Source organism: Bombyx mandarina, chromosome 01 (genome assembly GCF_030267445.1).
Source record: "Bombyx mandarina strain Sakado chromosome 01, ASM3026744v2".
Classification (NCBI taxonomy): Eukaryota; Metazoa; Arthropoda; class Insecta; order Lepidoptera; family Bombycidae; genus Bombyx; species Bombyx mandarina.
In genome coordinates, this window is record NC_143208.1 from 16,115,902 (window position 1) to 16,143,263 (window position 27,362).

A 27,362-nucleotide genomic window follows, 5' to 3' on the forward strand; every position below is an offset into this window, starting at 1 on the left:
CATATAAAGCGGGGGTAGTAAGGCGCGTAAATAGCCGTCTTAAGCGGTATGTGACAAATGTTCGACACTTATAATTGGCGGAGCGGTAAAACTATATTGCGGTAAACAAAAAGCTAGTAGCTAAACTAAAGATAGAAAACTAAATACATATAAATACATAAAAGCCTTTCTTCAGACGCAAAAAATATATTTACAATTATTAAACCTAACGACTCTGCTGAGTCGAGGACATCGACAAGTTCTCCTGTTTGTCCAACTTTGGCAAAGGCCTCCTCCGTTTGTTTCCACTCTACTTGGTTTAGAGCTTTTCTTGTCTATAGTTTTCCTGCTATCGTCTTTATCTCGTCTGCCCACCTTCGAATCGGTCTGCTTCGTTTCCTTTTTCTATCTCAAAACAGTATGTATTTGTTCCATTTTTCGATGCCTCTTATTATATGTCCTGTCCATTATCATTTTAGTTTCCGTATTCTAGTTAAAACATTTTGTATCTTAGTGATGTATTGATGAGACTAATGATTAGAATAATAAGATAGTGATTATTCTAATAAGACTAAGACTTCAACTTTCCTACCTATCAATATTGTCATTTATATTTAAACAGTTGTCCGCCACGCCTATTTGTTTTTTAGTTGACACTTCACCACTAAAATGAGTATGGCCGCCGGAAAAACTTATACCGTGCCGTTACCGGCAGCGATGGTAAGCTTATAAGACAAGTCATTGAGAGTCGAACATGTTTGTCAAGTTTTTCGCATGAATTATGATTAAAATACAAATATATGTGTCTCCCTAGATGGCCCCAGCGGGATTGATCACAGACTCCCTCTAGCTGAACTAAACGACGATGTAAGTATGAAATATTTAGTAATGGCTTCTTTATTGCGCTCGATGCATTGATTTTAATTGTATTAAAATTAACCTTTTTCTGGACAGTGATTGCCATTATATTATTGGTGGGCTTGAGGTGGTGAGATGAATTAACATATCTTATATTGCAGAGTGACAGCGGGTCAAGTGCCATCGCACAGGCCATGGAGCTTTGTAAGAGAAATCAAAGTCGCGAAGATCTCTGTTCCTCACCGTCATCGGCGTAAGATAATAATATTATTGTATTTGTGCACGAGGAACGAAAATCGATGTAGACTTAAATATCATTATTAGGAAGGGTATTGCCGTATACCTATGCACAAAAAAATGTGTTAAACGCAGATAATATAGGGATACTATATCATAATATTATATATAGCATAGAATAGTATAGTAGTACGGAAGCATGATGTTTCGCGGCACAGCCAATCAATAACAACAAAGTTATCCCCGTGGCCTATAGGATAAGATAGCCGATGTTATCGCACCGAGCGACAGTGCCAGTGTTCAAATCCCGCAGACAAATACAATTTTTTTTCCAAAAAAAAAACTTAACACTCGTTCACCAATGACGTTCATCGTGGAATAAAAATTGAATTCCCCAAATTAATTAATTTATGTGACCACTGGAGGTACGGCGAAATGAAAACTAAATAAAGTAAGGTATCATTATCCCACTCACATCTAAACTAGAGTACTAGAGAATTGGTAATTCGGTCTCATATCTAAATTTCAGAAATTTGAGATTTTTTTATTTTTTTAATATATTATGTATGATTTCATGAAACAGAACATACAGACTTGAAATCGGAATCTTTTATTTTTAACATACATACTTTTTCAATTATTTTTTTATTCAACTGAATATAAGTAATTAACTCTTATAATAAACAGCTGGTATATATTATAGTAATGAATGCACTAACCAGTATCGGTATTCTAAGTCCTTTAGGATTGAATTTAATAATTTTTTTATTCTACATAGACGGATGAAAGTGTTCAAAGTCGACTTAGCGTTTAGTGGTTGCCATGGATATCAACAACGTGAATGGTGTCGATCATCTCGAGAGTTGAGCTCAAAGTGCTTGAACTCAATTGCACAGTTTCCATGGAGGCTAAATGTTTGTTGTTTGAATAACAGCATTCAGCGTCGCAGCAATGGAAATAATGACGACTGGTGGCCCCCCAGTAAGAGGTCGAGCGACAACTTCAGAGATGTTGATACCATACTCGAGGTAAATTACGAATGCCCTACTAAAATTTTAAATTCTAAAATTATATTTTTTTTTATTGCCCGTGTAGGCAGACTAGCATGTGGCCCACCTGAGGGTGAGTGGTTATTGTCGCCCATGGACTTCAGCGATGCCAGGGGCACAGCGAAGCCACTGCCTACCGTTAAGAACTCTCCATAAGCCTCGTTTGAAGAAGGACATGTCATAGCGCTCGGGAAACACCGTGGAGGGGAGCTCATTCCACAGCCGGATGGTGCGTGGCAAAAAATATCTCTGGAAACGCACTGTGGATGACCGCGGTGGCTCCAGGTAGTATGGATGAACTCTAAAAAATGTTTGACCGTTCAAAATCAAAGAAAAACTAGACCCATTTAGATGAAACTTGTGCTTAGAAATTGTTAATTGTTCTGTTAATAAATTTAATTTATAATCTTATTGTACTGGCATTTGGATTATTATTTGCAATTTTCGGAAGCGACGCGTAATTCTTTGACGTTTTTACCTTTATTATCTATCCACAATTAGACGGTAGTTCCATAAATGGGATATTTAGCCGTAAAGGTAGTCATAACATAACATAATAGTTTACGATTCACGAAAGCCGAATAATACAATTGACGTTAATTAGGTAAATAAATAAAAACCAGTGTCCTTTGCTACGACGTCGGAAGTTGGAGATTTGAAATTTAAATCGAACTTAATAACGACCAATGGAAAGCGTTCTCATTAGAATGTTTATTGAGTGAGTCAATAGGGTCTATAGTGAACTAAGACCGGGTGATATCTATACTAAAATATAAATCTACAGTGGTTTTTACGGATGTTCCGTTATAACTACTGAACCATGCATCCGATTGACTTGAAACTTTGTATCTATGTAGAATACATGTACTTAATGGATAGGCTAATATTTATATGAGTGTTGGACTCCCTACACCAGTTGCGGGGGCGTTAATGATGAGAATCTTTGTGGGGGTGAGAAATAATAATGTTAATTTTAAATGCCCAGCGAATCGGACGGGTACAGCTAGTATTTTATAATTTCAGACTGACATCGAACCGGATGGCGATGACTCTGAGCAAGACAAGCGCTGCGGCAGTCGCATGGCACAAGCCGGCACACAGACTTCACCGGAGAGCGTTGACGATATGCTGGTTCCAGTGCATCTGTTCGCGACCGGACCGAAGGTGAGAACGAGGTCGATTACAAAATTCGGAGTCTCATTTTCTTGTATTTTGGGGAAATTCCAGAGGGGTGAGAACGAATAACTATCGAAAAAGTATTCGGATTGCTATCGAGAAAAAAATGTATAGGATTTAAACAGCGTCCCTACCGTCCGTAAAAAGAATTAATTTCAGGAGCACAAAGTAACGTAAATCTCGAAGGTTGGCTATTGAGTTTTACCAACTAAAGTAATACTCCGTTTTCGTATCGAACACTCGATACATTTACATTACGAACAAGATAGATTTTCGTGCTTGACGTACATTTCGTATGAACTATCACACATGGTTAAGATAATATATATTTTCATATTACAGTATCTTCATACAAAATGTATAGCGAGCGATATTGTATGTTAAGATAAAATATTATAGTACCTTAGTAGTGCGTGACGCCCTTTATAGCTCAGCGTGGTTTGTTTGATATAGCAGCTTCGTCAAACAGAACGCGTGTCTACTTAGCGCGCATCAGAACGCTAAACTGACGGCGCGCTATGACGCCGAAATGTGTTGTACTACTATGGTAATAAACTGTCAAACAGAGCTCCAGCGTTATAAGTACGCAACACTCTGTCACGGCGTTAGGACGCTTTGACGTTAGGGGCTGTAATTTTTTGCAAATTTTTTTTTAGCGTCCGAGTGAATGTTTATTAAAATACTGGATAATGCCCGAAACATTAATAGAATTAGGAAGAAAATACCCATGCTTATATAATGCCACATCTGAATCGCTCGATATCTTAATACTTTTACGTTAAAACGCGACGCTATAACACGTACTTAGCGCAGCGTTTTAACGTCGCGCTATTTTCATGTCACACAAATTGACTAGATGGGTCCAACGCTCCTTGACGCAAGGCATTCGCCAAATGATAGTGCCTTTCGATAGCAGTGTGAAACTTTAGTATTAAGATTTCGAGTGATTCAGATGTGGTATTGTATAAGCATGAGTATTTTCTAACTAATTCTATAAATTAGCATTATTCAGAATTTTAAACACATTAACTCGGACGCTAAGTGAAATTTGTAAAAAATTACAACGCCTGACGTCAAAGCGTCCTAACGCCGCGACAGAGCGGAGCGTATTTATAACGCTGGGGCTCTGTTTGACGGTATGTTACCATAGTATTACAACACATCTCGGCGTCATAGGGCGGCGTCAGTTTAGCGCTCTGACGCGCGCTAATTACGCGGTCTGTTTGACGAAGCCTTTAGGCTCATCTATAATTTATGTGACATGAAAAGAGCGCGACGTTAAAACGCAGCGCTAAGTACGCGTTTTGTTTAACGAAGCCTTTAATAATGTATTTAGGATGGTCGTGTCAGTCCAATGCCGGTGCCTCGCGAGCGAACACCGGCGCGGTCTCGTCCGTATCGACGCGCCAGCCCCCCGCCCCCGCCGCCGTCTCGCTCCGTGCCCGCCCCCCCACCGCCGAAGAAGCACGCACTCAGCCCGGCGCAGGCCGAAACTCTTCGCTGTATTTTCGCAGCACTTTTATGGCACGAAGGTGGGTTTGTTTTGGGTACCTATTATTTGGATACCTAATAAATTTGTTAACTAACGCATACACTTGCTTTGTGTGACTGCAAGGGACCTCTAAAGCTCGTCTCGGTCTTGTAACTGAGAATCATCGGTTCAATCTCGATAAAACGGTGATCGGTTCGATAGAGAATGTATTACTGCCGATTCAGAACTGGTATTCTGTTCGCATGACTAATACAAGTACCGTTTGCAACACCAACTTTTTAGTCAAATATATTCGGGGACAGATGATACACAATCATCCTATAATTGAGCCTGTTCTGTACAAGGGAAACATAAGACTCATATGTGTATATACGAGTATATACGTATAACCATTCTGTTCGTCACACGAATGTTTTCGTGCCGACGACCCTTGATTCAGTAATGAGGGGCGTTAGTTGCAAATTGATAGCGGCTTTTAAATTAACACCAGAGTCGTAAGGCCGCTTATATTTTTGAATTCCTCTCTCGGCAACACCAAGAACCCGGCATCCACCGATCGCTAAACTATTCTTCTCATTTTGATTCATTTGGGTATTTTCAGGTATCGTACATGACGCAATAGCATGCGCGGCATTTCTAAAGTTCCACCCGCAGCTGCCAAAGCAAGGGACACGTGTGGTAACGCGATCGTCTCACGATTTCAGCCTGGCTCGTAACCAGAGGCACTCCGTTGAAGTCTCTAACGCGGGTAAGCATTCGATTCTATTGAAATAATAGATTACTTTCCTCAGTACTTATGCATAGGCCGCAGTTGGGAAATTTTCTCATCAAAATACTTCATATTTTCACTTAATACTATTTCGTGACAGATCAATCATGCTATGACTTGTTTAGTTTTTTGAAATCGCATATAAAAGCACTTGGTTATCCTATCCACGGCATTGCTGGGCACTATCGCATATGTAACATACATCATTAGATCATATTAGACATCTTCAGCTCTAACACTAGGAGCCGGCTTAGGGACCCCGGACACCATAATCGTCGAACTCGGCAAACGGTTCGTCGTGCAACCTAACCCATGCATCAGCTCGTTGAGTTTCTCGCCAGATCTTGTCAGCGGGTCGCGATTCCGATCTGGTAGTAGATTCATTCGCGAAGCAGCTGCTCTTGAGCTGTTAGGTCTCCTTCGCAGGCGCTCGGGCAGCTGTTAGCAAATCCCACCCCTCCTGGTTGAGCCTTTGCTCGCCCATCTGTCCTGGTGAAACTGGAAAGGCCTTAGGACCACCAGTAATCCTTCAATAATAAAAAATAAAAAAAAACAGCTAAGAAACCAAGCTTTTCTTCTATTTTCTACTATTTGTTAACTAACAATGTATATCATTATAATATAGTGTCAAAGATCACAATATGCAATATAGTGGTTCTTGCTGTCCGAATTACCAGGTCACAGAGCGCTTTTTCAATTTTACTTTTGCATATTATGGTTATTACGAATTACTAAAAAAGAAAAATCGGTTTTGTTTTCTTCAAATATATGATACATTCAATATTGAATTTGTTTTTATAATAGGGCAGTACCTCAACATCAATCCCTCGACTTTGGAGACATTAACTCGCTCCGGAATCGAAGCTAGCGAGAGTCGAGCCCGAAAAGCTGATGTGGACGTCCAAATGAATGAAGATTATATGCAACCGCAATGCAGCACCTCAACGGGTAAGTTAAATTATTTATTTATAAATAGATAAATATGTACAATTAAAAATATATTAATAACTCAAAAGAATTTAAGCAATTGTTGAAATTTTATGCGGGATATCTTGTTATTGAATAGTGACGTCAGCGTCATTGTGGATTATACAAGTTCTGAACCAAAACGCGCTTTGAGGGGTGAGACGGAAGGGCTAGAGTACCTTGTTTCAATTCCCAAAGAATTAAATCAGTCGATTTAAGCTATTTCTTCAATATACCTATTTTATTTAATTGCGTTCTTTGTCAAGTAAAACTTCAGATTCGTTTTATTAACATTGAGAGACAGAAAACAATTGCTCAAAACCTCGACCATAAGAAACTTTTGAGTTACATCGCTATTCTTACAAGTAAGTATTAGTTCTTGGGTTTTTCTTTATATCTTTGATTTGTGGCCGAGATCACAGCCCACCTGGTGTTAAGTGGTTACTGGAGCCCATAGACATTTACAACGTAAGTGAGTCACACACGTTGAGATATAAGTTCTAATCCTTCTCAGTCTCAGTATAGTTACAACGGCTGCCCCATTCTTCAAACCGAAACGCATTACTGCTTCAGGGCAGAAATAGGCGGGGCGGTGGTACCACCTACCCGTGCGGACTCACAAGAGGTGCTACCGCCAGTAAAAAACTTTATTAAAACTTTACTTAATAAAAGTGACTTTATTTGGTCAGGTGAGATCTAAAATTAAGACCGTTTTTCTTAGAGACGTCCTGAACTTGCGTATTAATATGTGAATTTAATGTTAAGCATTAATTGTTTATTGATATCATTTTATCTTAGATCCAGTTCCCCCTCCGGCTGTAGTAAACGTCTTGCCTCCCGCATTGCGCGCTCTGGTGGCTCTGTGGGACGCTCTCTACGATGCAGATCAACTGTCTGCCACCACTGAGAAGTAAGTTAGAGCTATTTTTATTTGGATCGAGTCAATCGCATTGGTTCTAAGTCTCAATCTCAACTTGTGCCCAAACCTTCAAACCGAAACGTATTACTGCTTCACGGCGGAAGTAGGTACGGTGGTAGGACCTATCCGTGTTGGCTCACATGACCCTCTACCATCAGTGTAACTTTCCAAACGTTAGTAATAGGGGTATATTTAAAATCACTGCTCAGCTTAAAAAAAATGATATCAGTGAATAACATATCTATACTTAATATATAAATCTACAGTGGTTTTTACGGATGTTCCGTTATAACTACTGAACCATGCATCCGATTGACTTGAAACTTGGTATCTATGTAGAAAATACATGTACTTAATGGATAGGCTAATATTTATATGAGTGTCGGACTCCCTACACCCGTTGTGGGGGCGTTAATGATGAGAATCTTTGTGGGGGTGAGAAATAATAATGTTAAATTTAAATGTCAAATGGGTACAGCTAGTATAGTCATAAAATTAAAAATTCAAGGAACAAGAGGGGAGTACCACAAGATAAGACCGAATCAGAGGAATTGCGACCGCTTTTGTTAAGGATCAAACGGGATCTGGCGCGACGTCAGACGACCAAGACCCCGTACGTAGTACAGTGCGAGCTGTGCGGGGGCTCGAACGTGCCGCCGCCGCTGGCCGCGCACATGCGCCACGCCCACCCGGGCTGCCGCGCCGTCACGCTGCACGGATACGACCGCGCCGGCACCTACAGGGAGGCCGAGCCGCAGGCCGCCACCGCCGACACCCCGGTCACTGCGTGTGGACAACTCGCCCAAGGTTAGACGTCACTCCATTATAACATTAGATGACGACCATACCCGATCCTGCAGACCGAATGGTAAACAGTCAAAGTCACCCAAAGCACGTCATTACGGATTCTCTCGATCCATTAACGGTGCTCTTAGGCACCACAAGCACCGGTCACCGTCCTCGTCGAACCCGTCGCTTGCGACGAAGGGCTCGATGAGCGAATTAACCAATAGACACAGCCCACCGAGTTTCTCGCCGGATCTTCTCAGTGGGTCGCGTTTCCGATCCGCTGGTAGATTCTGCGAAGCGATGCTCTTGCTAGGGTCAGTGTTAGCAATACTCCGGTTTGAGCCCCGAGAGCTCGCCTACACACGTGAGGGTGAAGCTGAAATAGCCTCTCAAGGCTATCAGCATAGGTAGGAAAAAAAAAGATGGCCACTTTGTGTTGTGGTCAATACTACCTATACTTGCACCAATATACTATGTATAGTACGAGTATAATATAGTATAGTATGTATATAGCATATGTTATGTGACGCATGAACCTACCAATCGCACGATGTATCGAAAAGCGGCACCTTAACTAAACTAGGCATTTTATATTACACAATATATTAGCTGAAATAGTTTACTATTTTGACTAACTTACGTCAGACCATACTTCTCGACATTAAACAGGAAAATAAGTAATAATAAAACATTTACTGGTGGTAGGACCTCTTGTGATTCCACGCGGGTAGGTACCAACGCCCTGCCTATTTCTGCCGTGAAGCAGTAATGTGTTTCCGTTTGAAGGGTGGGGCATCCGTTGTAACTACACTGAGACTTTAGAACTTATATCTCAAGGTGGGTGGCGCATTTATGTTGTAGATGAGAGATTAGCGGTTGATATTTTCATTATCCTCATAATACATACTTCGCATTCGATTAATGTAAAACTGTATTTTTTCCGTCAGCATACGAACTATGGTACATCTATTGCGAGAGGTGCAGAGAGAAAACTCTGAAAGCCAAGTCGAAGTCGGCAATGAACATGTCGACCGAACGACTAGACATGATTCCCGGAATTGATCACAATGTGATGAAAGAGAACGCTCTGTTCCTCCTCGATTTGGCTCCACTCACTGATTCAGGTGGGTTCATGCTAAAATACTTTTAAGTACAATCACCCTTCAAGTCTTGTTGAATGTGAATGACGTCATTAGCCTTACTGAAATCGCATTAAAATTCGACTCTTAGATTTCAAAATAGAACAAAAGGTCGGATTTGTATCATTGTACGCCAGGTTAGAGCCCCGTAAGCTTACTTATAGTCGTTCGGTGAATCTAGTATGACTATACTCTATGGTAGCCAACTCAATTGGTTTTTTTTTAAAAGGGATATTATGACCTGGTAACTAAGACCTTTAAGTCATATCTTATTTTAATTTATATTCTTATTTTTATGTAAAATGATAATATGCAGTGAAACGAAATGAAATGAAAATGATTTATTTGAGATCAACTGGGATGAAATTAAATGAAATGAGATGATATGGGGCGAAATATAATATCAGTAAAATGGTGGTCATTTACTGAGATTTTTCAAATTGACTTTTTGAAGGATTCCGAGAAGTTACGTCCAGCGGCTTTGTTTCATTTTCCCACTTTTGTGCACTTTAACAAATAGCAGCCTGAAGAAACTAAGTAGATAAAGTAAAACAAATCACACAACTTCACTACTCGCGTTCCCGCCAAAAAGTCCTCAATTGGTATTTTGATACATATAAAGTAGGGTAGCGAAAGAAGGAGTAGCTCACACATGCTCGGTTTCTATACCCGTGTTGTTTAGTAGTGTCATAAGAAGGTAGTTTCTGGTTAATTAATATATTGGAGTTTTACGACACAGAACCTCTAAGCGTGTCTCCATGGAGCGAGAACTTGAGTCGAAGCCCCCCGACTTCGCCGGGGAGCGTATGGCAACCGGCGCCTCCCTTCCAATGCTTACAAGCACTCGGCGCTGAGCCTAAAGAGAACGACAACAACGACGCCGCCAAGTATCACTCGCTGGGACGCCCGCAACCTCCTGCCATTGCTCCTACAGTGAGTTTCAATACATATGTAAAGAAAAACCTTTATCGTTTCAAACCTTTAAAACTAATAATAGTAATAATAATTGCATTTATGTACTCCACAATACAAATCTATTTATTAATACATGAAGCAAAAACTTTGTATCCCTTTATACGAAAATTGCGCGGAGAGAGGAGTATGAAATTTTCCACAATTATAGAGAATATAGAGAAAAAGTGCACAATGCTAATATATTTTTTAAATTATGCATAAAAGATACATTAAATCAATAAAGAAAACATTACACACACTACATACCATGTATTTGACGCACACACGCATGCATACTGTTTATTGTCAAACTTTTGTTCTTGACGTCTGTGTCAAATTAAGATTAAATATTGTTTGTCTTTGTTAATATTTTTTATAAGTGCAGTCTTGGCTAAATTTGTGATTATAGAAGTATAAAATACAATCATAATAGTGTAAAAACTTACAATTCCAATTAATTATAGTCGAATTATATTAATATTATATATTATTATTATTATTATATATATTAATATTAATATATTAATCGAAATATATTAATTTCGACTACTGCGGGACCTCTAGTGCAAATAATTTTTCAATTAACATGACATAAAAATTCGAAAACTTTAGTTTTAAAACAGATTTTTCTTAGACGGAATCACTGACCTGTCTGTAATTCAGTGAAAAGAGAGTTCAGTTTTGTATAGTATAATAATACTGTTTAAAATATTAATTTTAAAAGAGATAAAGTGCTTTAAATATTGTTTTCTTATTATATCACAGAAAACACAATGAAGCATTTTATTGTTTTTGCATTGCATTATGCAAAAGTAGTTTTAATCGACTAGCAAAGTTTTGACATATGTACATAAGCGCTTGTATATGCATATGTACATAATTTCGGTGGAAATTTAAGACCTGTATGATTAGTGGGAGTATTTTAACGTTCTCTATAGCGTAAAAGCTAACTCAAATTTAAATGCAGTTGGAACAGCGCCCCTAGCGGCAAACGTAGGCAATCGTTCCAACTCCATACAAATTTGAATGAACTTTTATGCTATTGAGAACGTTAAAAAGCTCGCACTAAGCACATATATGCCGCATTGTTAATCGCAATGTATTTAGCATTGATGATATGAGAGTGTGCTCTGCTTGGCATTGAAAATTACCACTTCATACGAGAATGTAAAAACATTATTAAATTAAATTGGCTATTACTTTCTCATGAATGACGTTTACGTTTCCGAGATTAGGCATTTTATTAAAATGTGTTTCATTTGTAGGTGTCGAATTTCGCCGCTCCGGAGGCCAACCTTGGTTTCCAGCCCCGAGTGCACCGTTCTGTGTCTATGGGACAAGCCGGAGGAGACCTCGCCGCAGCCGCCCGACCTCTGCTCACTCGCAAGTTGCGTAGCGATTCGCATGACACCGCCACCGGTACGCTGTTAAATATCAACTTTTCTTGAGGAACTCACGAACTATCTTCTTTCTTTTTAATTTTGAGGGATTACTGGTTGCCCGAGGCTTTTACAGTTTCACCAGGGCAGGTGGGCGAGAAAAGCCTCAGCCAGGAGGGGTGGAATTTGCTAACAGCTGCCCGAGCGCCTCCAAAGGAGACTTAACAACTCAAGGGTATCTGCTTCGCGAATGAATCTACTACTTGATCAGAATCGCGACCCGCTGAGAAAATCCGACGAGAAACTCAGCGGGCTGATGCATGAGTTAGGTTGTACGGTTACTGGGGTCCCTAAGCAGGCTCCTAGTGTTAGAGCTCAATGCGTCCACGACCTATCTATTACAGTGTCAAGCAGTTCCAGAGCCCATATATATAGCATAATATATTTTCCGCCGTCAAAATTACTAATGAGAAACTAAAATTTAATTTTAATGATCTAAATATAGATATAAAGTATTTTTTTTTAAATTCACGTTAAATCGATTACACGAATGCTTATTTTTAATTATTTGTTCTTACTGAAAACTGTTTTATTTAATAATAAAATTTTAGCATATTTCATACTATTGTATTTTTAGTTTTTACCTAAAATTATTTGTTTATGTATTAATAAAAATCAAATGCTTTGTACATATTGGAATCGCAACCTTTCAATTGTGGTGGAATCTGTTTAGTTGTAAAAAATAGATATGGCAGCGTTACCTTCGTATGCTGACTTACAATACACTCTGCAACTGTCTATATTTTCCTAGTTCTACATCGATAAGCTTACCATAGACTAAGTAAAGTTGAATATCATAGATTCCTAACGACTGAACAGGTAGTGGATTGTCACTGCTCTCGCAACCGAGCAAGGCGCTGAAGGGTCTACTCAGCTGCGGTGATTGGAGTGCCACGGATTGTCCTTTGTCCGCATTTGAAGCCCCTCGACTAGACTCCAACATTATAATGAAAAGGCCGGTGCTGAGCTTCGTGCTCGCAAAACGCGATTTGGCCGCTCACCGAGAGAAAATGGACGCGGCCGTCAGGATTAACATTGTCAGACAATACGCGTTTGAGGTGGGCTTTTTATAGCAAATAGCATTTTAAATTGGTATTATAGGCGATTGCATGCAGCAGAGATGCGAATGTTGCGATAGATGTGTGGAGTAACGAGAATGGATATAATACGGAATGAATATGTTACAGGAAGTCTGAAAGTGGCACCTGTGACAGAGAAGCTGAGAAGTGCGCGTTTGGGATGGTATGGACATGTGATGAGACGGAATGAAAATGAGGTTGGTAAGAGAATGTTAACTATGAATGTGGAAGGATATAGAGGAAGAGGTAGACCTAAGAAGAAATGGGTGAATTGCGGGAAAGACGATATGGGTAAGAGGGGAGTGAGCGAAGAAATGGTATATGATGGAAAATTATGGAAGGAGAAAATATGTTGCGCTGACCCCAGGTGACTGGGAGAAGGGCCGGATAATGATGATGTATTATAAGTATTGCTTTCGGTGACAAAACTAAAAAAGAAAGAAAAAATAACGTCTCAATGTCTATTGTAGGCCCTCAATTGGCTGCTTCGTTCGGCGACACAGCCAATCTGCGCCCACGATGTTATGTGGTGGTTCTGTACAGCTTTGGAGAAGTTTGCCAGGATCGTACCACCACCGCATATTGTTGAAGATAATAAGGAGGTGAGACTTTATGTTTTTAAGATAAAATACTAACAGCGTTCGCAGTGATTGCTGTTAGGTATATAAATACACAATGTTTAACCCTTTTAGTGCTGAGTTTATTTTCACATATCTTGCAAAAACTGCTAAAAATTTGTGTAAAAAAGTACCTTACAAAGAACTATAACTTAAAAAAAAAACAACAATTAATGCTAAATTCATACGAAAAAAGTTACTGAGTTATTAAAAATGTTATACATGCGTGCGCTTAGATACGTCCGTACCTATCGGTATTAGGCATCGCGTAATATCTATAACCAAACTGTGCTATGGTCGGTATTCCGACGCTCTTCCCTTTATATGCATTAACAAAGAGTCGATCTATCGACGGCTCTCGCTCAAAGTGTTAAATCACTTTTGTTGCCTACGCCTCGGTCACGGTTCTCGTCGAACCCGTCGCTTGCGACGAAGGGCTCGGCGAGCAAATTAACCCACAGACACAGGCCACTGAGTTCCTCGCCGGATCTTCGCAGTGGGTCGCGATTCCGATCCGGTGATAGTTCTGCGAAGCACTGCTCTTGTTAAGGCCAGTGTTAGCAACACCTCCTGGTTTGAGCCCCATGACGCCAGGGTAACGCTGAAATAGTCTCTCAAGGCTATATATGGGTAGGAAAAAAATGCATACGCCTTGCAGCTTTAGTGGCACTCAATGCACAGTAATAGAAATTGAAAATGTAATCTATACTAATATATAAAACTACAGTGGTTTTTACGGATGTTACGGATTTACTTGAAGCTTGGTATCCATGTAGAAAATACATGTACTTAATGGATAGGCTAATAATATTTATGTGAGCGTTGGACTCCTTAATAGTAATGGCAATAAATAATAATGTTAATTTTAAATGCTCAGCAAAGCGGGCGAGTACGGCTAGTATTTTTATAAATAGTTTAATATACGGTTTTTGTTGACACATCGTCTTCTGGCATTAAAACTGATTAATCTCAAAATTTAATAATTTTACAGGAGAGTGTTTTAAAGGTTTAACATGTGATCTTTTTAATAGTAATCATCTTTGCAACGTGTTTTTTTTTTTTTTTTACCAGTTACATTATCTTTCTTTTAAAGTAAGATAAAATTATGTATTAATTTTGTTAATAATAGTAAAATATAGGTAAACAAAAAAAAAATTAAAACTAAACTACGCTCTTCTGACAGTATTTATTAGAAAAATACTGGCGATACCAAATGATTCCGCATATTAAGTCAATTTCGAATTTTTTGGAAATTGTACAACTTTTAATGCGAAAAGACAACATTTAAATTTCATATTTACAGAATGCAGTAGCAGAGCCGATACGCACGGTCCCGCCAACCGCTTCGACGTCCGCCATCTGCCCCGGCGGCCGAGCAGCCCGCGGCGCCCGAGCTGCTTTCCACTCGTTCCTGGGCTCCGTCAGTACTCTAGCACCATCGCTACCACACGCCAGTGCCGCGAGTCTGCAGGCTATACGATGCTGGGCGCTCCACTACTCAAGCCACGATCGGGCTTTCTTGCACAGGTATATTGACAATATATTTTTTTCGCATACGGAAATTTTTGGAAAGAGTTTTTAGGTGCAACTGGGGACTTGGCTGTACGCGATTAACTACCTTCTTCTGCCTAAAACTACTCACAATCGTAAAATATAAAACAACCCTAATCGTATTTAACCAATCAGAAATTATGAAATTTGAAATCTATTATATGTGGACTGGATAATTGTTCAATAGAAAAAAGGAAGCAGATGACGTCACCACCGTCATAATTTTAGTATGCGAGAGAGACAGAAGAGCATTTCCACGATGTATCCACTGTGCCTTAAACTCAATCTTAAAATATGAATTACTATAGCATTTAATATCTAAATACGATGCGGTTTTCATAAATAATAACAATTGTAATAGTATTTGCGTATTATAACTAAATCTGTAAAAACAAATTCAAGTAAAAAACAAAATTATCTTAAAATTGGCTACGCTTACTTTAGTATTTCTTAAGATTCAGTGTGACATGATTTGAGGCCGTAATGTAATTTATTTCTAAAATCAATTGACAATTTCTATGGAGCAGTTACACCTTACTGACAGTAGGTAGCGCCGCTTACCCTTAGATTAGCTTATGTTAATGCAAATTAATATCGACAAATATTCTACAACATCAGATATAGTAAAATGAAATAAGCAACAGAAAAAAAAGACTCTGAACGTGATTTTACAACATTGCTTACTTGTAAACTAGCCGAAAGATTTGTCGGCTTCACCTACGATTTATTTATTTATTACACTTCATGTAGAATTTATATTGGCGGACTTAATGCCTAAGGCATTCTCTACCAGTCAACCAAAGGTAGTGCAGAGTAAATAGTGGTAGGTGCAATGAAAATTATATTAAATTATCGATACATACACAAAATATATATATACAATGACATAATACATATACATACATACATATAATAGTTTATATAGTATTAAAAAGAATATATTAATATATTCATTAAGAATTTCGTATTCATATTAAACAACATAAGATGGAATTTTTCATGCTGCATGGATAAGATCGCAAGTGTTCAGTGTAATCAGCAAGATATTATCTCGTTCTGAGGAAGGCGTCCACGACGACGGCCCACATTGTGCCATACACGACAGCTTCCATAGCTATTTGAAGGTACAATGCATCTCAACAAAGGTAACTTTAGTGATAGTGTACGAGAAATACTTCGAGCGTTTTCTTTCGCGATTAGAAACAGCTTCTACCGTGATCTTGAATCTGGTAAGTTACGGCGTTCAAACAATCCTAAGGCCAAAGGATCTTGCACGGTAATAGTCCGTCAGGGTGTTAATTAATAGCTACTATTACTTCCTCGTCATCATAGAAGCTCGTAACCGTATTACCTTTGTACTTTCTTCGGTTTTGAATGATGGTTAGCTCTTATTGAACACCTGGGATCCTCTAATAGCGAAGATAAAAACTCAATCAAACCAGCCAGACCTCAAGGTACACAGTTAGTTCATTCAGTGCGGAACAAAACCTAAATTTAGCTTTATATTTAAATGTCGACGAAAAACACCTTGAGTGTGTGTTGCGAGTGTTAATCAAGATATTTTTGTTTTGATGGGTGGACGAGCTCACGGCCACTTGGTGCTTAAGAAGTTACTGGAGTCCATAGTCATTTACAACGTAAATGCGGCCACCCACCTTAAGACATGAGTTCTAAGGTCTCAACTTTAACAGTACAACGGCTGCTCCACTCTTCTAGCCGAAACGCATTACTGCTTCACGGCAGAAATATAACTGTCAAAACGTTCAAAATAATATATGTATTGAATATAATACAGATTATATATTCCTTTGCTTTATGAGCAAATATTTGGATTGGGTCACTACGCTAGTCCAAAGCGATTGATATGTCCATTTCATGTGTAAGTGTGGTTCGGTAATCGAAACTTTAATAATAGGTACTTAAATTATACTGTATTATAGGAGAACCATGTATGGAGCTCTTCCGACGTGACTGGCTGGTGCGATATTACGGTATCTTCGCGTCAAGGCATGGCCGGCGCCTTAACCGACGGCAGCACGGAGACGTTCTGGGAATCAGGCGACGAAGACAGGAACAAAGCAAAGTGGATACAGATCTCTTACCCGGGAGGCTCGCACGATGATCGCCCGCACATTGTGTGCGTCCACATCGATAACACAAGGGACACTGTGGTTAGTATCGAAATGGTTCTAAAATTTGAACATCATTATTTGAATTTCACACTTTGAGAGTTAAAAATAGGATAGTTGATGTTCGCAATATTAAAACAAGATGCGAAAAATCCGCCTAGTTTTTACTAATTTAAAAAAAAAATATTGATTTTGTGATACATAATTTAAAAAAAAAAAAACTTCAATTTTTTTCTTAACAAGTTACATATTTACTTATTTTAAATTATTGATTAACTATTTACAGAACAAGACGCTGCTGATGACGTTCCTGTATAGCTCAGGATCCACTGAGTTGATCCACATGCAAGACATAGAGGTCGATCCGAAGGTCGCTACCTGGCTCTGCTATACTTTACCACGTAAGTTACGAAACCGAGTTTTTTTTTAATTTTTTTTTATTGCTTAGATGGGTGGCCGAGCTCACAGCCCACCTGGTGTTAAGTGGTTACTGAAGCCCATAGACATCTACAACGTAAATGCGCCACCCACCTTGAGATATAAGTTCTAAGGTCTCAAGTATAGTTACAACGGCTGCCCTACCCTTCAAACCGAAACGCATTACTGCTTCACGGCGGAAATAGGCAGGGTGGTGATACCTACCCGCGCAGACTCACAAAAGGTTCTACCACCAGTAAATCCCTCTGTGTGATGGTGGCATGAAGCGGGGGTGGGTTGGGGGGAAGGTGTTGTGTTATGAGGTACGTGCACCGGTCACACATTCACACATTCATATTTATACATTCACATCGACTGAAATATTCATATTCTTAATATTGCGGGGCTTGATTGTGGTGGAGGTGTGGTGCCCGGAGGCCCCGACTGGTGTCAACTTTGATTGATTTTATTGAAACTACAGGTGTGTATTGAAACTACAGGTGTGTCTACCACGTCGCTGCGCGTTCGATGCGAGCTCCGCGGTCCCGAAGCGGCGGTTCGAATCCGCCAGATCCGGGTCCTGAGCGCGCCGACGCTCCTCCATTCAGCCGCCGTGACAGCGCCGCAAGTGTTGCACGGACTCTGCGAAACGGACACCCTGCGAGTTTTCCGTTTGTTGACTTCTCAGGTAAGACTTGGGCATTTAAATCTGTATTTAAATTATCATCGTTTTCGTTCGACGTGCAACAACCTAGTCCATAGACACAATCCACTGAGTTTCTCGCTGGATTTTTTAGTGGGTCGCGATTCCGATCCGGTGGTAAATTCTGCGAAGTACTATTCTTCCTGAGGCAATTGTTAGCAAGTTCTCTTAGGCTGATTTCGTTACCTACGAAAAGCATGCGTAGCTGAAATAGCCCCTCGAGGATACCAGCGATTAAGTAGAGTTTTTTGAAGTGAAACTTCTAATGTGACTTCCAACAAGGTAGCGTTAAACGTTTAACGCTACCATGGAATAGAAAGAGACAGAGCGAGAGTGAATGCGTCGCACTCGAACGCATGCGCGTAGTATACCTGTTACAGGCCATCACGAGCGTTAGCAACGAGTAGCAACTGATATTTTAATGAAGTATTAAAAAAAATATATGTATTTACTTTTCTATCTATAATTAAATATATATAACATCAATGTTGGAAAATATCGCATCTCTTATACGCAGTATTCCCTATTACAAGAGTAATTTGATTTAACGATGAAAAATGAACCAAAATACCATACTACACATCGAAAAAGAAGTTTCACTTCATTCGCGTGCACTAAGTTGCACGCGCACTGTTGTTTTTTTGTTTTCACGTCATCTGTACGTTACTTTTAAATATCTATTCGAAATATCTCGTAACGACTACTCGCTCGGTAGGTGTTCGGGAAGCTCTTGGAATGGGAGCAGTCTAGCGACGCGGGCGCCGAAGCCGCGGTAGCAATCGACGATGGAGCTGCCAACGACGACAGCGATCTCAGAGAGCACGTTGTTGGCATCCTATTCGCTGGACACAAACTTACATCTCTGCAACGACAAGTACGTATCTAAAAAACCTTAACATATTTCATGGTATCGAAAATATTCAATACTTTTCTCGATAAACTCTTACACTATGTGTACTTAGAATAAGTAGAACCTTTACCATAGTATTTACAATTATGGACTTACTGATTAAGAACTAACAAATCTCTTTCCCCTATTGTTGGTTCGGGTTTTGGGTTTTACTATTGGAACTCGAATTACTCCGATGATTTTATTTTATTAAGTCGTCGTGGCCTAAAGGATAAGACGTCCGGTGCATTCGTGTTGAGCGATGCACCGGCGTTCGAATCCCGCAGGCGGGTACCAATTTTTCTAATGAAATACGTACTTAACAAATGTTTACGATTGATTTCCACGGTGAAGGAATAACATCGTGTAATAAAAATCAAACCCGCAAAATTATAATTTGCGTAATTACTGGTGGCAGGACCTCTTGTGAGTCCGGACGGGTACGTACCACCGCCTTGTCTATTTCTGCCGTGAAGCAGTAATGCGTTTCGGTTTGAAGGGTGGGGACAGCCGTTGTAACTATACTGAGACCTTAGAACTGATATCTCAAAGTGGGTGGCGCATTTACGTTGTAGATGTCTATGTGCTCCAGTAACCACTTAACATCAGGTGGGCTGTGAGCTCGTCCACCCTATTAAGCAATAAAAAAGATAGACATAGATACTATTATCTCATCATCATAATATCTATATATTGCATTGCATTGGAGTTTTAAAAAAGGCCGGTAACCGTACTCGTCGAACTCGACAAAGAGGTCGACGTGCAACCTAACCCATGCATCAGCCCGCTGAGTTTCTCGCCGGATCATCTCAGCGGGTCGCGATTCCGATCCGGTAGTAGATTCATTCGCGAAACAATTGCTCTTGAGTTGTTAGGTCTCCTTCGGAGGCGCTCGGGCAGTTGTTAGCAAATCCCACCCCTCTTGGCTGAGCCTTTGCTCGCCCACCTGTCCTGGTGAAACTGGAAAGGCCTTCGGGCCACCAGTAAACTTTCAACCATAAAAAAAAAAAAAAAGTTTAAAAATTTAAGATACATTAAACATGTATTAATATTGTATACACATAATATGATCTAAATCATTTGAAACTGTCCTCGCTTTGTTTCAAAATTTTATTGACACTTTAATCGTGCTAAATAATTAATATCTCTAATCTAATACTTACAATTGTCTTCTGATTGTTTTATTTTTAGGTGATGTCTCATATAGTAAGTGCGATCGGATGCGAGACTGCCCGCGTGCGCGATGATTGGGAGACAACTCTGCTTTGTGTCGAACCCACGGATAGTGAATGGGAGGAGTCGCCAGCCGCCAAACACGTGGGGTCGCAGCAGGACAACTACTGCTTTGAAATGCTCTCACTGGTTAGCTTCTTCTGTATAATAAACATTTATAATAATAAAAAAGGAAACAGCCTGTCTGTGTATCCTATTTGGACAACGGCTCAAATAATTCGTATGTAATTTTTGAGTAATGCGTTGGAATAACAAAATACTTTGTTTCCTTTCAGTACATTTTTAAATTTATAATTAAATATAGGGACGTCAATTCAAAAAGAAATGTAAAGAAGTTATACAACTAAAAAAAACATTTTATCATAAGACTATCAGATGTCGCTATAATTATTTAAATCGATCTAAGGAATGACAATATAGTTTTAACTGGTATATGAAAATGACTTCTAAGATAAGAAAAAAAAAGGTTCTCTGTTCAAAGTGTCTGGTTCTTTGTACTTTATGAAATGATAAAATCTCCTTGACTGTATTTCAGTAAACCTTATTTAAAACGGGAATGGTGATGTTTAATTCAATTAACTGAAATTTTATAATATTTGTATGAATTTCAGCTATTAGCACTCAGCGGCAGTGCAGTGGGTCGAGTACATCTTGCTCAGCGCACGGAACTACTATCTGACTTGTTATCTCTGCTTCACACTGGTAGCGAACGCGTACAAAGACAGGTGACAATAAAAAAAAAAAAAAAAAAACGGCTTGCATTAACTTAGTGCACGTGAATGAAGTGAAATTTCTTTTTCGACGTGTAGTTTTGTGGTTTTCTTCATTTTTCATCCTTAAATTAGATTTACTCTTGTAATAGGGAATGCTGTGTATAAGAGATGCGACATCTTCAAATATTTTAATTTATAGATAGAAAACTAAATATATATATATATCATTAAATACTTCATTAAAATATTGGTTGCTACTCGTTGCTAACGCTCGCGCTGGCCTGTAGCAAGTATACTACGCGCATGCGTTCGAGTGCCGCGCATTCACTCTCGCTCTGTCTCTTTCTATTCCATGGTAGCGTTAAACGTTTAACGCTACCTTGTTAGAAGTCGCATTAGAAGTTTCACTTCAAAAAATATACATCTAAATGCCATAGTAAAAATGCTATATTTTTTGAAGGTATTTTATGACCTGGTATCTAAGACCTTTAGGTTAAGTCTATTTAAATTTTAATGAAAACTTTTTTATATGAAAAATGATATTATGAAATGAAATGAAGCTGATTAATATGAAACATGGCATGAAACGAAATGAGATGAGACGATATATGGGATGAAATATAATCTCAGTAAAATTGTGGTCATTTACGAGACTTTTTCAGTAGACTTTTTGGAGGATCCCGCGAAGTTACGTTCAGCAGCTTTGTTTCATTTTCACAAATTTGTACACTTTCACAGATATTAAACAGTTAATAAACCACCGTTATTACACATTTAAACCTGAAGAAACACTAAATAGACAAAATAAAACAAATCCCACAACTTTACTCCTCGCGTTCCCGCCAAAAAATCCTAAAAATGCTATACTTTAGAAACAGGAAGACATACTATTAATAAACTCTTTCTATTTAATACATTTCCAGGTAATATCGCTCTTACGTCGATTGGTCATAGAGCTACCGCCCCAGAAGATGTTAGCGGCCGTCAATTATGGCTCCGATCCGATTAGCAGGTTTGTTTGATGTGAATGATATTTTACATGATCGAAATAACTTTATATAAAATCATCAACGAATACCAAGTAATAATTTTGATTGGCAGGGTAACTTTACTCGACCATCTGGTTTGCTATTTGGGCAAAGCGATCACAGTTCAAATGAAGGTGAAAGGTTCAAGTGGTGCCGCCCCAGCTACGGTTATGATGGGGGGCAGTATGGTGTCCTTGTCCGCGAGTAATTGGTTCATGAGAGGCGAGACTACCAAAAAACACGCACATTTGGTAGCTAAACTTCTATCTGACATGGCAGAGGTAAGACTGAATTGTGTAAATAGTTTAAAAAAAACATAGGATCTAGATTTTTGTATCCGTATTTCTAAAGTTTATAAAGGCTATAGTGTATACTATCGTAACGACGGCCGGAGTCATGACAATAAAACCAGTGTAAATGCAGAAAATATTTACAAAATTATGAATCAGTGATGCAATCAAAATATATGTAAATTTCGGTAGGCAGCGGCTTGACTCTGCCCATGGTATTGCTGAAGTCCATGGGCGACGGTAACCACTCACACCATCAGGTGGGCCGTATGATCGTCTGCCTACAAGGGCAATAAAAATGAAACCCGCAAAATTATAATTTGCGTAATTACTGGTGGTAGGATCTCCTGTGAGTCCGCACAGGTACGTACCACCGCCCTGCCTATTTCTGCCGTGAAGCAGTAATGCGTTTCGGTTTGAAGGGTGGGGCAGCCGTTGTAACTATACTAGAACTTATATCTCAAGGTAGGTGGCGGCATTTACGTTGTAGATGTCTATGGGCTCCGGTAACCGCTTAAAACCAGATGGGCCGTGAGCACGTCCACACACCTAAGCCATGAAAACAAATTACAAAAGATATGTATTGGCATTGAATGATTAAATATTTAAGGATAAATTGGCTGGTTCATGGGGCCTAGAGACACGTACCCAATTAGCCAACTACGTATGTGCCATATCGCAAGTATCCGAAAAAGAGAGACAGCCGGCGCTTTGCATCGCGTCCCCCACTATATGGATGGCGCTAGCTTCCCTGTGCGTGTGTGAACAATCACATCTAGATCTGTAAGTATACTTGTGTAATATGATTACTGACCCTCTTAAGCTGAGCCCTGCGAGTGCGCCTTCCAAACCGCGCTTAGCTGGCACAGCTGGAAGAAAAAGAATGGCCCTAAGACCTATGAATTTTTATTTAACTTTAGTTCAGGAGCGCATGCATCTGCTTAGCGCATGAGTTCAGGGGGGACTGAATGCCTAAGGCATTCTCCACGGGTCTACCAACGGTGGTGTAGAGAGTGCTGTGTATGCATTGCTTTGTTGTAGAAAAAGAACATATAAACCGAACACACACGCAGCATACATATACATCTATATATTACAATTTACACAGATACATACATACATACATAGAAACCATATAAATATTTGTACATAACATATTACACATCAGAATAAAAAAAGATATTTGCCTTATTTCACTGATTGCATCAATCCAAATTTAATATTTCGAAATAAATAAAAAGTATAATGCGTAGTAAAATAAACATTTATATGTTACATTTTAATATTTCCCTATAATGTTTTATTTTTTTAATATTATTCCATTTATAATGTATTTTTATAATTTTATATTTCTTTAAAGAATTTACCTAAAAATTGTGGTCTGTCAAAACTTACCTCAAGAAAAGGAAAAATAGAACTACGTAACTTAGTTAATAATTTCCTTACCACTCAAAACTATGACAAGTTTACGTGAAATCCATATCTATACTCTATCTTCTATATATATAAAAATGAAACCCGTTTTCCGTTGTCACGACATAACATGAAAACGGCTTGACCGATTTGGCTAATTTTGGTCTTGAATTATTTGTGGAAGTCCAGAGAAGGTTTAAAAGGTATAAAAATATGAAAATTCTCGGAATTAAATAAAAATAACAATTTTGTGTTCCCTTTGACGTGTCCCCCGTCGGACGGATTCCTTTTGTTTGTTTTAAGTTTATTCTATATAAAAGTTTAGGTTTTTTATTTATCGATTGAGGCACTACGAAGTCTGCCGGGTCAGCTAGTACTAATATATAAATCTACAGTGGTTTTTACGGATGTTCCGTTATAACTCCTGAACCATACATCCGATTGACTTGAAACTTGGTATCCATGTAGAAAATACATGTACTTAATGGATAGGCTAATATTTATGTGAGCGTTGGACTCCTACACCAGTTGCGGGGGCGTTAATGATGAGAATCTTTGTGGGGATGAGAAATGAAACTGTTAATTTTAAATGGCCAGCGAAGCGGACGGGTACAGCTAGTGTATTTATAAAAAAATAGCATTTTTTACACACAAATACATAGCGTTTTTTAGCCAAAGTGCTTCTGTTAGCGTCAACAGTTCTGGAGACGGGCGCGGAGCTCGTGGTCGAGACTCTTCCTCCGAGACTCGTCCTCTGTGCGCCAACCACGACGACGGCGCCACAGCGGCGGTCATAGACTGCCGCAACTGTGGACCGCTCTGTGCTGAATGCGATCGATTCTTGCACCTAAACAGGACCGCCAGGACTCACCACAGACAGGTATCCTTGTACTGCGTTAATCCAATAAAACACAAGTTTTTGACTATCCAAATAATTTTTTTTATAGTTTGGATGGGCTTACGACCCACCTAGTGCTAAGTGGCAGCTGGAGCCTATAGACTTCTACAACGTAAAGGCCGCCACCTATCTCGAGACATGAGTTCTAAGGTCTCAGTTTTTACAGAACAACGGCTGCCCCGCTCTTCAAACCGAAACGCATTACTGCTTCACGGCAGAAGTAGGCGGGGTGGTGGTACCTACCCGTGCGAACTGACAAGACGTCCTACCACCAGTAATAGATATTAATACGATCGCATATATTTTAAATACAATTAAAATCAATTTTTTTTTGTATTGATCTATTGATTACTAAAATGATTTTAAATAAGTTGTGTATACTTGTTTTATTAGATCTGCAAGGAGGAGGAGAGCGCTATACGCATAGACATACACGAAGGCTGTGGACGCGCGAAGCTGTTTTGGCTGCTGCTCCTGGTCGACAGGCGTACGCTGAAAGCCTTAGCCGAGTTCAGAGGAATGGAAGGTGGAGTCTGTGAAGCCGGACCATCATCCGAGGGACCGGCCGTGGCTTCGGGACCGGTGGCTCCTTCTGGCACATGTCGCTTTTGCGGGGCCAGAGAATCTACCGGCATACTCACCATCGGAAATATCTGCGCCGATCAACAATGTCAGGTCTGTACGCGTGGGTGTAGTTATCCTAATAGATACCTAATAGATTAACAATGTGATCCCTTTGTATTATATTTTCTACTTTAGCTACCCTTTAGAGGCTATGCCAGCGTAACCGAGACAGGTCTTTTTGCTGCGATTCGTTCATCATTAAAAGCTTATTTTGAGTCCACTGTTGGACATAGGCTTCTTCCAAGACACGCCACCCGACCCGATCCTCCATCTTTCTCCATCCAAGCGAGTCGTTCACTTATAGATGATGATAGAGAATGGCCCAAAATACATTTGACACAAGTAATAAAAAACACAGCTCTATATGTACCTATCAGACTAAAGACACCTTAATCATTACTAGTGGTCCTCTGGTAGTCGAAATTCGACTATAATTAATTTAAATTATAAGTTTGAACATTATTATGGTTCTATTGTCAAAGACTTATTATACTTCTATAATCACAGATTTCGCAAGATTACACTTTAAACAACTATTAAGTCTTTAAGACAAACAATATTTAATCTAATTTTTTTTATGGGATTTTATGACCTGGTAACTAAGACCTTTAAGTCATGTCTTATTTTAATTTATATTCTTATTTTTATGAAAAATGATAATATGGAGATAAATGAAATGAAATGAAGATGATTAATTTGAGACATTAATTAACTGGGATGAAATTAAATGAAATGAGATGATATGGGATGAAATATAATCTCAGTAAAATGGTAGTTACTTACTGAATTTTTTTAGTGGACTTTTTGGAGAATCCCGAGAAGTTACGTTCAGCGGCTGTGTTTCATTTTCCCACATTTGTGCACTTTCACAGCTATTAAACAGTTAATAAACCACCGTAACCATTTAAATCTGAAGAAACACTAAATAGTCAAAATAAAACAAATCACACAACTTCACTCCTCATGTTCCCGCCAAAAAGTCATATTTAATCTATTCTCAATTTGACCACAGACTATAAGCAATAAGAAAAGTTTGACAATAAACAAATAGTATGCGTGTATGTGTCAAATACATTGTAGTGTGTGTAATGTTTTTATTTATTGATTTAATGTATTTATTATGCATAACTTAAAAAAATATTAACTTTCTGCACTCCTCTGTATTTTTTATAAGTGTGGCAAATTTTATACACCTCCATTTGCGCAATTTGCGTAAAATCAGGTACAAAGTTTTTGCTTCACGTATTAATATATAGATTTATCCAGGACCATGGTCGGGAAGCATGTAATGTCATCCTCGCTTGCGGTCACTTGTGCGGTGGAGTTAGGGGAGAGCAAACCTGTCTGCCGTGCCTACATGGGTGCGCGGGCGTCTCAGCCGGTGAGGCAGCGCCACTGAGACAGGACGCAGACGATATGTGCATGATTTGCTTCACTGACCCCTTGCAGGCCGCCCCTGCGATACAGGTAAATTGAATTGTTCTCAATGAAAACTACTAGAATGAGAATTGTATATAACTTTGTTGTGTTTTTTTTCCGCCTTTAGCTAACTTGCGGGCATGTGTTTCATCTGCACTGCTGCAGGAAGGTGCTTGTCAATAAGTGGAACGGTCCCAGGATTAGTTTCTCGTTCTCGCAGTGCCCAATTTGCAAGGTAAAATTTTATATCTATACTTCTATACTAATAAATAAATCTACAGTGGTTTTTACGGATGTTCCTTTATAACTACTGAACCATCCATCCGATTGACTTGGAACTTGGTATACGTGTAGAAAATACATGTACTTAATGGATAGGTTAATATTTATATGAGCGTTGGACTCCCTACACCCGTTGCGGGGGCGTTAATGATGAGAACCTTTGTGGGGGTGACAAATAATAATGTTAATTTTAAATTCCCAGCGTAGCGGACGGGGACAACTAGTATTATAATATATTTATTTATTATATACATTAATGAACGGGATATTAATATTGATCATATGCACGACTTGTAAATACTATAGAAATT

General features: G+C 39.2%; 1 protein-coding gene across 4 annotated transcripts in view; it reads left to right on the forward strand.

Moving 5' to 3' along the window:
• Positions 1-27,362, forward strand: part of hiw (MYC binding protein highwire) — a 146,262-nt gene that overhangs the window by 109,231 nt on the left and 9,669 nt on the right. For 3 of the 4 annotated variants that reach the window (XM_028187449.2, XM_028187452.2, XM_028187450.2), the window contains exons 41-69: positions 794-846; positions 999-1,090; positions 2,009-2,102; positions 3,147-3,287; positions 4,636-4,831; positions 5,393-5,539; positions 6,365-6,508; positions 7,325-7,436; positions 7,954-8,252; positions 9,182-9,358; positions 10,113-10,306; positions 11,593-11,746; positions 12,586-12,824; positions 13,316-13,447; positions 14,766-14,989; positions 16,029-16,137; positions 16,954-17,184; positions 17,429-17,543; positions 18,060-18,247; positions 18,978-19,136; positions 20,343-20,513; positions 20,996-21,109; positions 22,021-22,109; positions 22,199-22,406; positions 23,026-23,198; positions 24,519-24,708; positions 25,120-25,401; positions 26,617-26,817; positions 26,897-27,004. In XM_028187449.2, the coding sequence (XP_028043250.2) occupies positions 794-846; positions 999-1,090; positions 2,009-2,102; positions 3,147-3,287; positions 4,636-4,831; positions 5,393-5,539; positions 6,365-6,508; positions 7,325-7,436; positions 7,954-8,252; positions 9,182-9,358; positions 10,113-10,306; positions 11,593-11,746; positions 12,586-12,824; positions 13,316-13,447; positions 14,766-14,989; positions 16,029-16,137; positions 16,954-17,184; positions 17,429-17,543; positions 18,060-18,247; positions 18,978-19,136; positions 20,343-20,513; positions 20,996-21,109; positions 22,021-22,109; positions 22,199-22,406; positions 23,026-23,198; positions 24,519-24,708; positions 25,120-25,401; positions 26,617-26,817; positions 26,897-27,004 (4,736 nt within the window). The remainder of the gene's footprint in view (positions 1-793; positions 847-998; positions 1,091-2,008; positions 2,103-3,146; positions 3,288-4,635; positions 4,832-5,392; positions 5,540-6,364; positions 6,509-7,324; positions 7,437-7,953; positions 8,253-9,181; positions 9,359-10,112; positions 10,307-11,592; positions 11,747-12,585; positions 12,825-13,315; positions 13,448-14,765; positions 14,990-16,028; positions 16,138-16,953; positions 17,185-17,428; positions 17,544-18,059; positions 18,248-18,977; positions 19,137-20,342; positions 20,514-20,995; positions 21,110-22,020; positions 22,110-22,198; positions 22,407-23,025; positions 23,199-24,518; positions 24,709-25,119; positions 25,402-26,616; positions 26,818-26,896; positions 27,005-27,362) is intronic. The other variant, XM_028187451.2, reaches the window with a different exon arrangement.